Source organism: Lycium barbarum, chromosome 11, assembly GCF_019175385.1.
Source record: "Lycium barbarum isolate Lr01 chromosome 11, ASM1917538v2, whole genome shotgun sequence".
Classification (NCBI taxonomy): Eukaryota; Viridiplantae; Streptophyta; class Magnoliopsida; order Solanales; family Solanaceae; genus Lycium; species Lycium barbarum.
The window spans coordinates 13,793,244-13,808,915 of record NC_083347.1 but is presented as its reverse complement, the minus strand read 5'-3'; the positions used below and the strand labels follow the sequence as shown (position 1 = coordinate 13,808,915).

Here is a 15,672-nt window from a genome sequence, read left to right as displayed (position 1 = left end):
ATCGAACTGAAGATTGCCGCCAATTGAGAGAGGAGGTAGCCCGGCTATTGAAAAATGGTCACCTCCGAGATCTGCTGAGTGAGCGGGCCAAAAATCACTATAAGGAAAGAATCTTATCAAATGCCCGAGCTTGTTGAACCCCAACATACGATCAACATGATAGTGGGGGGCACTGATGCCCCTCGAGGGCCGGTAATGAAACGGACAAAGATTTCTATTGTCCGTGAAAAGCGCACTGGAGATCATTCGACCGAGGGATCTATCTTCTTTAATGATGAAGACGCGGAGGGCATCATCCAACTCCACAATGATGCATTGGTAATTTCTATACTGGTCTTTAAAACTAAGGTCAAACGCGTTTTGGTTGACCCAGGTAGCTCGGCCAACATCATCCGATGGAGGGTGGTTGAACAGATGGGACTGCTCGGTCAGATCGTACCAGTGGCCCGGGTATTAAGTGGGTTCAATATGGCAAGCGAAACCACAAAGGGGGAAATCTCACTGCCTGTAAATGTGGGTGGCACCATTCAGCAAATGGTGTTCTACGTGATCGAGGGGGACATGAAATATAATGCACTATTGGGCAGACCTTGGTTACATAACATGAGGGTCGTGCCTTCAACACTACACCAGCTGTTGAAGTTCCCCACGCCGGAAGGAGTGAAAACCATCCGAGGCGAGCAGCCCGCTGTAAGGGAAATGTTCGCAGTAGAGGAAGTGGCACATCGGCCTAAGGGGCCGGAAGAGAAATGTGCAATAGGAGGAGAAGTTCCCAAATAGCAATCAAAGTGCGCCGGGTCTAATCCGGTGCATGAAGAGGAAGATTACGAGGTACCCAGATCGTTCGTCATGCCAGATGACTCGGATGCAACCCAGTCGACAGTGGAGGAGCTGAAGCAGGTCATCCTGTTCGAATATCTCCCGGAAAGAAAGGTATACCTGGGCACGGGGCTCACCCCGGAGCTCAGGCGTCAATTAATTGAATTCCTCCGTGCTAATGCTGATTGCTTTGCATGGTCGCATATAGATATGATAGGTATATCACCAGACATAGCAACTCACAAGCTCAGCCTGGACGGGAGGTTTGCTCCGGTAAAGCAGAAATGAAGACCCATGGCGGAGGCTAAACACGCATTCGTGAAGGACGAGGTAATAAAACTTTTGAAAATAGGCTCCATACGGGAAGTGAAATACCCGGAGTGGCTGGCTAACGTTGTGGTAGTACCCAAAAAAGGTAACAAATTTCGAATGTGTGTTGATTTCAAAGATTTAAACAAGGCATGTCCGAAGGACTCGTTTCCGTTGCCCCATATCGATAGAATGATCGATGCAACGGCCGGGCACGAGATGTTGAGTTTTCTCGATGCTTACTCCGGGTATAACCAGATCCGGATGTACCCGGAGGACCAAGAGAAAACATCCTTCATCACCCGGTACGGGACCTACTGTTATAATGTCATGCCTTTCGGTTTAAAAAATGCCGGTGCAACTTACCAACGCCTAGTTAATGGAATGTTCGAAGAACAAATAGGGAAAACAATGGAAGTTTACGTTGACGATATGGTTTTTAAGTCCCTGGAAACAGAGGACCATGTAAAGCATTTGCAGGAAACCTTCGATGTGCTTCGCAAATACAACATGAAGCTCAACCCGGAGAAGTGTGCCTTCAGAGTAAGATCTGGCAGATTCCTGGGTTTCATGGTGTCAAACCGAGGGATCGAAATCAACCCGGACAAGATCAAAGCCATCGAAGATATCGAGGTGGTGAACAACATAAAGGGGGTTCAGAGACTCACCGGGAGAATCGCAGCGCTAAGTCGCTTCATATCGAGATCCTCGGACAGGAGTCACCGGTTCTTCTCCTTGCTCAGGAAGAAGAACGATTTTGTCTGGACACCCGAGTGCCAAGAAGCTCTACAAGATTTGAAGAAATACTTGTCTAGCCCCCCTCTACTGCACACGTCGAAGGCGGGTGAGACACTATTTCTATATCTAGCTGTCTCCAAAGTGGCGGTAAGCGGCGTTTTGGTCCGAGAAGAATCAGGTACGCAATTCCCTATCTATTATGTGAGTAGAACATTGGGGGACGCGGAGATCCGTTACCCCCATTTGGAAAAGCTGGCATTAGCACTGGTGAGCGCCTCCCGAAAGCTTAAACCTTATTTTCAAAGCCATCCCATATGTGTAGTAACTACTTATCCTTTGAAAAACATCATGCATAAACCGGAGTTGTCGGGTAGGCTAACGAAGTGGGCTGTAGAGGTTAGCGGTTACGACCTCGAATACAGACCCCGAACGGCCATCAAATCCCAAATCTTGACCGATTTCGTAGCAGACTTCGCCCCGGCCATGGTCCCCGAGGTCGAAAAGGAATTCCTACTAACCTCAAGAAAGGCCACAGGCATTTGGTCTCTGCATACAGACGGGGCCTCGAACCTTAGAGGTTCCGGGCTTGGTATTGTCCTTAGGGCCCCGGCCGGTGATGTCATCCGACAGTCCATCAAAACTGCCAAATTAACTAACAATGAAGCCGAGTATGAGGCTATGATTGCAGGTTTGGAATTGGCCCGAAGCATGGGGGCAGAAACTATCGAGGCAAAGTGCGACTCGCTTTTGGTCGCAAACCAGGTGAATGGCACGTTTGAAGTCAAGGACGAACGGATGCAGAGGTACCTCGAGAAAACCCAAGTGGTGCTTCACCGATTTAAAAAATGGACCATGCAGCATATACCAAGAGAACAGAACTGCGAGGCCGATGCATTAGCAAATTTGGGATCTGCGGTCGAAGGGGCCGAAATCAACCCCGGGTCAACGGTGCTACTATCAAACACGGCCATAGAAAGCGGACACGCCGAAATATATTCAACAGGTTTGACTTGGGATTGGCGCAACAAATACATTGATTACTTGCGTGATGATAAGCTCCCAAGCGACCCAAAGGAGTCACGTTCGTTACGAACAAAGGCAGCCCGTTTTTGCTTAGTGGACGGCCAATTATACCGACGCTCTTTCCACGGACCCTTGGCTAAATGTTTGGGCCCTGGGGAAACGGAGTATGTGATGAGAGAAGTACATGAAGGAACCTGTGGCAATCACTCCGGTGCGGAAGCTCTGGTCCGAAAGCTTATCAGAGCCGGATATTACTGGAATCGGATGGATGAAGACACGAGAAACTTTGTCCGAAAGTGTGACGGGTGTCAGAGGCATGCCCCGATGGTTCACCGGCCCGGGGAGTTGCTGCATTCGGTGGTCTCACCATGGCCGTTCATGAAGTGGGGAATGGACATCGTGGGTCCGTTACCCCGGGCACCAGGTAAGGCACGCTTTATCTTATTTATGACTGACTATTTTTCTAAGTGGGTCGAAGCACAGGCCTTTGAAAAAATCAGAGAAAATGAGGTTATTGACTTCATTTGGGATCACATCGTCTGCCGTTTTGGCATTCCGGCCGAAATAACTTGTGATAACGGTCCTCAGTTCGTGGGTAGCAAGGTCAGCAGTTTTCTTGAAGGGTTGAAGATCAAGAAGATTGTGTCGACCCCATATCACCCATGTGCAAACGGACAAGCGAAATCCACAAACAGAACAATAATCCAAAACCTAAGGAAAAGGCTAGAAGCATCAAAGCACCATTGGAGAGAAGTATTACCCGAGGTGCTGTGGGCGTACCGAACCACGGCCAAGTCTAGCACGGGCGAGACCCCTTTCTCATTGGTGTACGGGGCCGAAGCCCTTATCCCCGTCGAGGTCGGCGAACCGACTCTCCGGTTCAGGTATACAAGCGAGGAATTAAACGGGGAGGCCATGGCCGTAAGACTCGACCTCGCCAATGAGATGCGTGAAAGAACATTGGTCCGAATTGCGGCCCAAAAGCAGAGAACGGAAAGATACTACAATCGGAGAGCCAACTTTCGGCATTTTCGAGTTGGGGACTTAGTACTTCGAAAGGTCACTTTGCATACAAAGAACCCAAACGAGGGAAAGCTAGGACCAAACTGGGAAGGACCGTACAAGGTGACCGGTGTAACGGGCAAAGGGTCATACCAGCTGGAGTCCATGGATGGGCAATGCCTGCGCAACAACTGGAACGTAGCCCATCTAAAAAGATACTACTGCTAAGGTATGATCTTCTCATATACCTTTTGTTAACCGTACTGCCTTTTTACAGGAAGTCGAGGACGGCACAAAAATAGAATTTAGGGACAGAAAGCACGTGTTGCACTCTTTTCCTTAGTGCGGTTTTGTCCCAAAATGGGTTTTCCGATGAGGTTTTTAATGAGGCAACAAGTACAACGTGCTACGCAACGAAGATAAAGGGTCAGAACTCGGACACCCGAGGTTACATCTTCCGAGTGGGGGCTTGGTAACACTCACCCGACCCCGAAGCTCGGACAAGTGTTAGGGGGGCACAGTACCCACATCGGAGCATGAAACGATAAAGAGAAATAAAGAAAGAAGCTCATCATTTGCCACGGCAAAAACAAAGGCCGGCCACCAGCCACCTCCTCCGATGTAAGGACCAAACGATCATAATGAATCCTGTCCCATCCAGCATTTTCCACGGCAAAAACAAAGGCCGGCCACGAGCCACCTACTCCGATGTAAGGACCAAACGATCATAATGAATCGTGTCCCATTTAATGTTTGCTACGGCAAAGATACAAGAAATGAAAATTCTCATATGTATAAACACTTGCAATACAGAAACCATTACAATGACCGTATTTCGGCATTGCTCAATTGATACGCCCTGTACCGGACACTATGGCCGATATTAGACAAGGACAATGAGGTCATCGCAAACCGGCCATGAAAAACATCGGTCCTAGAGAAGCCCTTATCATGGGCACAGAAAGGTCCGAAGCCCACAAAACATTTGGTAAGTCCTACGGGCAGAATTAATCAATGACTACGGATCATCTCTTCCGAAAAACGGACTAATAATTCAAGGTAAAATAAAAACAAGCACTCAAACGAAGAAACAAGAGGAGTGCAACTTTCATGTACGCAAAGGATACTTTTATAAAGAGTACATTTACATCAAAAGAGTACATTTACATCAAAAGAGTACGTTTACATCAAAAAATCCTATGCTACTCGGCATGGCTAGAGGCAGAATGATCGGACTCGGTTCGTTCGGAATCATCCGAGTCGGACCCGAGGGCATGGTTTGCCTCCTCCTCCATCTCTTTGGCCTGGTTTATCAGGGAAGGAAGATCGGAGAATCCGCGATCGTCTTCTTCGAGGGTGAGTCGCCGAGACTTCCACTTCTCATACTCGGCGACAATGGCAGTATGGGCCTCGGCCGTTTCCACGTCTTTCCAGGCTTCTTCCAAATCAGCCTCAACTTTAGCCAACTTAGTCTCCAGCTCGGCCCGACCCACCACTGCAATAGTCCTCATATGGACAGCAGCTTCTAGCTCGGCCTTAAGAACATCGTTGGCACTCACCGCCTCCTCCAGCTCGGCTTTTAAGCCCTCACTTATCCGAGACCGCTCCTTGGCTTTCTCTTCGAAAACTTTCATGTGTTCTTTATACAGAGCGGTATCAGATTCCAGTAGCCGGTTCCTCCCGCCTAAGCTCGCTGCATCGGCTTTCACCAAATCAAGTTCCTCCCGGAGTTGGGACACGGTGGTCTCCAGCTCATCCAGCCTCGACGAAAATTGAGCTTTGTCTCGGCTAAGACAAATCTTCTCAGCCTCGAGGCTTCGGTTATAATCAGTCATGGCGGCCAACTCATTTTTCAAACGACGATTTTCGTCCTTGGTCGCATCAAGCTCGGGACGAAGGTTGGCAAGAACGGCGGCCCGACCCAACTCTTCATCCTTCTCTCGGAGGAGATGCTTGTATTTCTCCGTTTCTCGGCCTTGGGCATCTAGCTGGCCTCGAAGATCATCCATCTCGTGTTGGGCACGAATGAAGGCTTCGTTTGCCAGTACTACACTCTGCAAAGAAAGCAAACGTAAAGAATCAAACGAAATGAGCATAAGGTCTATTGATATACAAAGATGGCCGAGAGTCTTACCCGGTTGTCCGCGTGCATGCCTTCGTTCATAAGGCACTGCCAGGTGACCCCGGTCATTTTACGCTTGTCCGAGTCGGAGACGAGAGGACGCAAATAACTTGCTACTCCTACCGGACGTGATAGAAAGCCACATTCCTCGGGGACGGTGATTACGACCGATCTGGTCCTTCTTGGTTCTACGCTCGGGGCTGGGAAGATAGTCACCAGGTTGTCTCTAGAGCCAGATTCTGACTGTCGGTGGGCTGACCTCGTGACCCGAGGAATTGGAAGATGGCCAAAACCCGCAGCTTCACCGGTAGCAGGAGGAGTAGTGGAAAACATATCTTCAAAGTCTTCAACCCTCGGGGCGGGGGTAGACGAGCTTGGCGTAGACTCGATGTTCCGGGCAAGGACCGGGGGCTTCGGAGTAGAAACAGGTTCGTGGCCGAGCGATGGGCGAGCCTGAATGGGGGCTTCGGTCTCCGGAACTGGAACGGTCCTTTGATCGGTTGCAGTGACAGCCGTTTTCCCGACTCCTTTACTCCTCTGCAGGGGAGTATCTTCCGAGGAAGTTTCACCTAAAATATCGACAAAGTCAACCGACCGAAGAGGAGCCGGGGAAAGGATTTCATCCGCACCTGAAGGAAGAACGGGAATCAAGATACCTTCGTTGATAGAAGGCAAGGGCGGTTCGGAGGCAGTATCCTCGGGTATTGGGGCTGTTGACGGAGCCGGGTCGACCCTCCGAACTATGATGTCGGGCTCCGTTTCCTCTCTCTGGGGCCGGGAAACGCTTCTTGCCTTCTTTCGTTTGGACGACTGCCCCTTTTCTGAGGGCCGTTTTCTTTTGGTGGCTTCGGCAAGAACACGGGAGGAACCCGCCGTATCGAACGCGGACGCCGGTGCAGGGGAAGCGGCCCCCGACTCCGATCTAGATGCCACCGAGCCCTTCGGCAAACCTGAACGACAAAACGTTGGCAGGTTAAGAAAACTGACGACCTCGAATGGCTAAAGATGCAGCAAGATCGAAGGAAAGTCGAATGTTACCATGATTTTGAGCGATCCATCGACCGCGTGACAAGTGGGCCCAAGTCCGGTCTTCATAGGGAAGCTGGTTGAGGAGCGTCGTGACCCACTCGCTCAGATCTCGGATAACCGGGGGAACAAACCCATTTGCTACAAAAATAAGGAAAGGGCGGTGAGAAAACAATACCATAAGCGACTGAACAGGTAAGTGCGATTGCTCAAAGGTTAGAACTTACGTTTGTGGTTCCATTTCTCCGGAAAAGGTAGATGGGCGGCCGGGATTATGTCCTCGGTTTTTACCCGGACGTAGCGTTCTAACCACCCCTTGTCCCGATCTTCGTCCATCTTCGAGAAGAACGGGTTCCGGCTGCGCTTGGTTAGTTTTATGACGCCGCCCCGGAATATTCTTGGGGAATACAGGCGTATTAGGTGGCCCAGTGAGAATTCTTTCTCAGCTCTGTTGGCTAGCAACCGGAGGCAAGCAACGACCCTCCAAACAATTGGGCCGATCTGAGCCAAAGTCACGCCATAGGTCCGGCACATATCCAGTATGACCGGATCAACCAGGGGATCGAGCTTAAGGGTAAAGGAATAAGTGTATACGTACAAGAACCCTTCCCGGTGATCGGTAACGGATTCGTCTGGCCCGGGTGCAAAAACCCCAACCGGGCGTGTGTCCCACCCACAGTCTGCCCGGACTGTGTTGAGTTTATCCTCGGTTATGGAGGAAGGATATCGCCTCACGTCGTATCCCCGGTCTGAGACGGCAGAGGGATTTTCCGCCTCCAGGTCTTTATTGAAGTTAAATTTGGCCGGTATAATATCCGAGGCCGTAGTTTCGGGGTTACTCTTTTGTTTAGTCGGGGACACAGCCTCGGCCCTCGGGGATGAAACTGAAGGAACTTCGGTAGAAGTGGTTTCAGACATGTTGAAGGAATGGAAGGAAAAGGATTTTGGGAAACAACGCAAAGGAAACGAAGGAAATAACGATTTGCAGAAGCAAAGAGCAGTTGGCAAGAATGATGACAAAATTAATCCCCCCTTCTTTTTCGTATAAACAAGAGAAGACTTGACAACAAATTTGTAATAGAAAGGACGGATCTGGAACACAGAGGGAAGAGGAAAAGAGAGGACAGATCGAAAAAAGTGACCCATTTGGCCTCTTTTTGACTAAATTTTCACTTGGTTTCTTCTGATCACTTCTAAATCACATAAGACCTGTAAAATAGATGTAAATGATATTAAATACACTATTTTCTCAAACAAATATAGCAAATATATAAGATTAAAGAAGAGATAAGTTGGTAAAATACCAACTTATCAGCTATCTGTATACGGTAAAAAACCGGATACGGGTAAATCCGGGGCAACTATGGATCGGAGAGGGAAAAGGGGCGAGAGTTCGTACGAGGACATCACCTTTCCGGATAAGCACTTTGATCGAAGCCGAGTGGAAGCGCCATCTGACCCGGTCTCTAAGCCACCGAGGGTTCGGTATCTCTTTCCGGGATTTTATCACCGTTGGTCCGGCCTCCGTGAGTCCGTTGTTCGTTGTGACCGTTGCTGGGACGCGTCAGTGGTATCACATCATGGACAGCTACCAACTATGCGTGTGTCAGACGGCGCCGTCAGTCACATCACACCAAACTCGTGCAGGAGCTGTCCCTTTTATTACTATTTTATTGATTCACGTTGGAGAAAGCTCATGGGCTCATTACTATAAATAGAGTACTCCCACCTCCCTTAGGTCGGTTGATTCTTCTTTCACTTTCAAGAGCATTTGTAACACAATATATATATATATATATATATATATATATATATATCCAGTTCTTGTTGAACCTCTTCAATCAACTCGTCATATGTGTAAGCAGCCGGTATTTATGCTCCTTATTTGTGTATTAAAAAGCGTTCTTATCCACTCTTTGTAATCCATATTTAGGCCCAAGCACATATCCTATATCCACATACAAATTCAATTGGTTACCAAATCTGGGGTAAACAACAATAGCTACCACGTAATTAAATTAAAGCAATAATATTGGACGTATATAATTACTTAATGTCAATATACGATAAATTAAAGATATTACTAAATATACACTCGTTCAATAAATATTTGCTTTTCAAGTAATTGTATTGACAGTAGATGACAGAATAATTTGGTGAGTATACAATTTTGGTAAGGTTACGTATATTTATCTTGTAAAAACCAATATTTTATCTTCAAAGAAAGAGTTTCAAATTTCAATTTTCTCTGTTCACAGTTATCACAGATGAAAAATAATCACTTAATTATTTAAAAAGTTAGCTAAATATCTTCATTCTCTAAAATAATTTATTCTTTTTTTGGTTGAAAAAATAAGTACATTTAACTTTTCATAAATATGGCCAAACACAAATGTGGAGAGACACAGGCTAGCAATTGTCCATTTCTTTACTCGATATAAATTTTTGGTGGGTTGTACTTTACTTGACACTCTCTCCGTTCCAAAAAAGTCGTCTTCTTTTGACTTGATATAAAGTTTAAGAAATAAAAAAAAATATTTGAAATGTGTGATTTAACACAAGCCTTAGATATTTATGTGATTATAAATCATCTCATAAAATTAAATTATTTCTAAATATAGAAAGGAGATAATCTTTTTGAAATTAAAAAAAAAAAGGAAGATAATTTTTTTGAAACATGTTTTTCAGTGGGTCAACCACAATACTACTGAGCCTGACATCAACTGGATACCCCACCACGATTACATCTTCTCCAGAAAATGTTTGGTCCCTTTTTGTTTTTTATTATAGATTTAAATTTAAATAGTTTAATATTTATGTTTGTCAAGATTGAACAACTTTCATTAAATATTAAACAAACTCTAATATCGATTGGAAAAAAAAAATTAAATATCAAAAAAGAGCTTGGCCAAATTGAACACTTTTGATTTCTATCAAATTTTTAATAAATTTTAATATAAATTTAAGATTTTTTTTTATTTTATTATAAGTACAAGAAAATGTTGTCAAATTTTAAAAACCGTAACACCAAAATCTATACTATTTGAATAGATAGAAAATAGGAGTAATAAAAAGTACACTCCCAGATACTACTAGAAATAAAGGTCTTCACTGATATTCAGTGAGAAATTTGTGTTACTAAACATAATTTTCCACCTTATTCACACCGAATCAACTCATTGAAAAAATGTATTGCGGAAAACAGGTTCTCATTAAAATGATAACTTTCTATTTTTCCGTGTAAAAATGCTACTACTAATTTTTCTTTTTTCACTAATTCAATCACAATATATACGAGAATAGTCATTAAACATTTTCTACTGAAGAAAATTACATTAAACGTTATAAATAAATAAATAAAAATGTAGAAAACTGTACCTGACAAAGCAAAACTGTGTAGGGTCATTTTGCCACCTCTTTTGTATATTTGTTTTTTCGTTCCTATAGTTTGGCTTTATATGTTGTAGTATCTTTGCACTAGATATCCATCTCTCCAATTTCCTCCATATCTGCTGATATTCATAATCAGATAAAAGTAAATAGCATCAAACATGGAGAACGGTACTACTACAACAAGAAGTAAATGGAATTTCAAAGAGAACGAGAAATTGGCGAGTGTATCTGATCTGACAGTAAGAAGTGTACTTAACAAGTTGAGGTCTTGTCTTGACCCGAATGATACCCGACCTGTTATCCCTCTCGGACACGGCGACCCGTCTGCTTTCCCTTGTTTTCGGACAACTCCCGTAGCTGAAGATGCTGTTTCTGATGCAGTTCGGTCCGCTAAATTTAACGGTTATTCGTCCACCGTTGGTATTCTTCCTGCTAGAAGGTACTCGTTACGTCTCAATTTATGTGATACTTTTTACTGCTCGTGATTATGAATTTTGACCAACATTTAAAACTAAATTTTTTAATGGGATTCTTTTGTTTATGTTCCTGCGGCCAAAATATACAAAAACTCTACACTGATGTTATTTTATGTGATACTTTTTGCTTCTGGATCAACATTTAGAAATGGATTTTTTTAATGGGATTCTTTTGTTTATGTCTCTTCGGCCGAACTTAATTGCTGCCGGAGGCCAAATATATAAAACTATACACTGATATGTATGTTATTCCTGCTAGAAGGTACTCGTTACGTCCCAATTTATGTGATACTTTATGCTTCTGGAGATTCATATATCAACATTTAGAAATGTATATTTTAATGGGATTCTTTTTGTTTATGTCCCTTCGGCCAAACTTAACTACTGTAGTAGGCTAAATATACAAAAACTATACACTGATACATATATTATCCTTCCTGCTAGAAGGTACCATTACTGGCATTTCGTACTCAAAATTTTACTCAATTTTCGTCTTGTGAAGTGTTTGGATATGAGACCGTGGAGTTCTAAGTGGGCATTTGGACATTAAAAATGTGAAATTTGAAAAAATGTACTCCCGCTGTGCCAATTTATGTGAGACAGTTTGGATGTCGATAGTCAAATTTATTTATTTTGACCTGGAATTAGGACATATAAGTTTTTTCGAAAAATAATTTACATATTTAGAAACTACATAAAAATTACTATAAGTCACAATACTTAACACTTTAAAAAATTTACATCCACAGTCGGCATCCTTCCTGCTTGAAGGTAATCCTTCCGTCTGAACTTATGTGATGCTAAATTCAACAGTTATTCATCCACCGTTGGCATTCTTCCTGCTAGAAGGTACCATCTACTGGCATTACTTACTCAATCAGAGTCAATCTAATCTCACAATTCGTCTTGTAAAGTGTTGAATCTGAGAGCCTTGATATGAATTTGGTGATATTTGGATAAAAACAGTAGTATTTGAAGTTAAGTTGAAAAAGAGCATTGGAAATTGGAGTTATATTTGGACATGCATCTCACTTGAAGAAATATTCAAGTACTGTGAGGGAATTCTTTTTTTGCTTGAAACAAATTGTTAAAATCAGTTTGAAACTTGAAAAACTCAACTTCAAGCTAGAGGGAAGAATTGACTACAGCGTATAACCAAATTTAGTTTTATGAAGAAAAAAAAATTGTATGTCCAAACGGCCGTAGTGTTTCTCATTTCAAAGTGTTTGGTTATATGTCTTACACAGTGCATTCTTCCATTAATCTGTTTAATTGTAGAATATCTTGCATGGGCACTCTTTGTTTTTTTTTTTTTTTTTCCGGCATATGTATCACATTTATGTGTACTACGAGGTTAGATTATCTAGTCTGAAGCTAATTTTGTTCCAATAATTGAGGGTAACTTCTCTTTGAAGTACTACTTGTTAGGTGCTTTTCTGTTCATGTTGTGCGGTTAATGTGTATGATTTATCCTATGTTGTTCATAAGTGTTCCATTATCTTATCTCTTTGATTGGTTTTTGTTATGTACCAGCTTATTTTTGAGATACCTTCCACTTTTGTTTGTCATATGGTTCCTGCGTCCTCTTTCTCAGTTGTGAATATTAATCTTAACTGCATCCCATTGTGACCTATATTTATGGCATACAAGAATATGAAGCAATTTTGGAGTTATTTCAAAAGGGAATATGCCTGATTGATTCTTGGAGATATCATTCACGTTTTTCAAATTCAGAATTCATTAATTTAATTTTGTTCTCTGAAAAGGGCTGTAGCAGAATACCTATCTCAAGATCTCCCATACAAGTTGTCCCCTGATGATATTTACTTGACAATTGGATGTAATCAAGCAATTGAAGTGCTTTTGAATGCTCTTGCACGCTCAAATGCAAATGTTCTACTTCCAACTCCTGGATTCCCTTATTATGAAGCATGGGCTGGATTTAGCCATCTCGAGATGCGACACTTTAATCTTCTCCCAGAAAAGGAGTGGGAAGTGGACCTTAATGCAGTTGAGTCTTTGGCAGATGAAAATACTGTGGCTATGGTCATTATTAATCCTGGGAATCCGTGTGGCAATGTTTACACAGAACAGCACTTGAAGAAGGTATGTCATACATGTACTTCCTTTTTTGTAATATGTTGATATTCTAAGTCATTATGAATATAAAGAGGTGCTTTAATTTCAATCAGGTGGCAGAGATGGCAAGAAAGCTTGGAATTTTAGTTATTGCTGATGAAGTTTATGCTCATCTTGCTTTCGGAAGTAAACCATTTGTGCCTATGGGAATCTTTGGATCGATTGCCCCTGTTATTACACTCGGATCCATATCAAAGAGGTGGATTGTCCCTGGTTGGCGACTTGGTTGGCTTGTTACAAATGATCCAAACGGCATACTAAAAAAACATGGGGTACTTTCTTTTTAAAGATGGTCATTCTCTACTACTTCTTTATATATTTATTTTTCTGGAGAAAGTAATTGTAGCTTTCACTTATAAAGCCAATTTAGGTGTTGAAGTGCACTCAACCCCATGAACTGCTATTTGTCCCCTAAGCTCTTTCCTATTGTAATTTGGTGTGCTTTTTGCTATAGTTTTCTTCATGAAAAGAAAAACCAATCAGACCGACGCTTGATTCTCTTATACTAGAAGTCAAACAGAATGACATAGAATTTACATAATAGAGAGAACCACATTAATCAAACGTAAAAGTTGATGCAAGTCACTTCGTGGTGAATGTTCCAGGACTTTTACTCGAGTGTGTTGTGCTTTTGTTAAAGCAATGTGTTGAGTGAATGGCATCTGTCATGGGTTGGGAGTTGAGGTAATGGGATGCAGTTGGTTGGTGGAGGAACAGGAATGGAATACGAGGGGAAGCTAAAGATATTTTGATGAATTTCCATTTAGTATCAAAAGCACTGGTGCTGCTGAAAGGAGGACTGAGAAATAGTGTAATCTGTGTCAGGTTCTTAGTGCATTAAAATTGGATTAGGGTACATTAAAGAAATGTAGAAGTATATTATAGCGGGTAATATACGTATATATTGATCTTAGATTGAGGCTGACTAGCTTTTCTTGAGAAAGGAGGACAAATATTTTATCACAAAACAATGTCTATACGTTGTCACATTGTGCTTTTTCTTATTTGCAGGTCATAGATTCCATCATTGGGTATCTCAATATATCTTCTGACCCAGCAACCTTTATTCAGGTTTGCTCTTTATAATGTTCTCTTCTGCTACCAGTTATTCCTTTACGCCGCAGATTTGGTGGTATTGTCCCCCCTGAAATATGAAATGGAGTTGCTAAAGGATTGAAATTTGTTTTGGTCTAACAGCTCTGTGTATTATTAAACAGATTCTAAGTTCTTATTTTTATAAGATAATGGAATTGTTAGTCAAGAATTTAGTAGTATAGGTGTAATTTTCCACGTCTCTTACTGAGGTATCTGCTTTCTTTTTGTTCGTACTTTGACAGGGGGCAATTCCTCAAATCCTTGAGAAAACAAAAGATGATTTCTTCTCTAAAGTAGTAAATATATTAAGAGAAGATGCAGATATTGTTTATGACAGAATCAAGGATATTCCTTGCATCACATGCCCAAGTAAACCTGAAGGATCCATGTTCGTGATGGTAAAATAAAAATAGAAGCTTAATTAGCCATTAGCTTGAGATTAGAAGATTTAATCAATAGTCTAATGGACGTCTTTCTCCCTTGCAGGTCAAACTTCATTTGAACCTTCTAGAAGACATAGAAGATGACCTGGACTTCTGTCTCAAGCTTGTTAAGGAAGAATCTTTGATAATTTTACCAGGTAAAAGAAAACAAATGTCTTATGAAGCTGATCAAACTCTATCAAAAACACAGGTTTTCTCACTCAAACAAATGTCTCTTTCTTGGAGAACTATCTTTTCAAAGTCCTTTTTTTTTATGCCTTGAAATGTTTCTCATACGCTTTTTGTCGTTAAATCTGCCATGCTAGCTAGTGATCAATTCTGTTGAGATATTTAGTTCAGTTTAACCCATAAAAACTGAGGAACATAAATGTTGGGGTATCATTGGCAGCTGATGATGATGGCAGGCAATTGTCAAATTTTATTGGGACTCCATGGGTGTAACTTTGTTATATGAATTTGATTTATGTATCTTTTGCATTGTTGTTTGATGATGATGCACGAAACTAGACTGCCACTCGAAGGAGCTAGTATATCAATATGAAGTTTGTGTGTTCTGCATGCACAAGAGCTTGTGGGATGCTATGTTGTATAGGTATCTGACAATAAAGCCTTGTGCAGGTATTGCTGTGGGACTCAAGAATTGGCTCAGGATAACCTTTGCATGTGAGCCATCATCTCTGGAAGATGGCTTCAATAGACTAAATGCATTCTATCAAAGGCATGCCAAGAAACAATAAGCTACTGTCCGACAAACGACCTTGATATCTTTGCATTACGGAGTGGCAAATCTGATCTTCAACTAGTCGTTGGATCTCGGTTGGTGTACATAGTACCATAGCTCATAGATAAGTTGGCTAAGTTTTCAACAATTTCCTCGAGTCATGAGAGGAATGTAATATGTTATTTGAAATGGTATCCGCTTCCGGATTATCATAGACGATATCATTCTGGGGAATATCTTCCAAACTCCTGCTACAGAATATCCATAATGCACCATTACTAGTGCATCTGTTTGTAAGATAAACCTTTAACTAGCTAAGCTAGAAACAAAGTGTCTGTGAAATGTGCAAACGTTATTGTCCAATGT

General features: G+C 42.4%; 1 protein-coding gene across 1 annotated transcript; it reads left to right on the top strand.

The window, feature by feature from the left end:
* Positions 1-10,488: 10,488 nt before the first annotated feature.
* On the top strand, positions 10,489-15,669 carry LOC132617934 (probable aminotransferase TAT2). The gene is made up of 7 exons (XM_060332998.1): positions 10,489-10,871; positions 12,675-13,014; positions 13,101-13,319; positions 14,059-14,118; positions 14,385-14,540; positions 14,629-14,722; positions 15,204-15,669. The coding sequence occupies exons 1-7, from the start codon at positions 10,591-10,593 to the stop codon at positions 15,320-15,322; spliced, it is 1,269 nt and encodes a 422-aa protein (XP_060188981.1). The 5' UTR covers positions 10,489-10,590; the 3' UTR covers positions 15,323-15,669.
* The last annotated feature ends 3 nt before the right edge of the window (positions 15,670-15,672 follow it).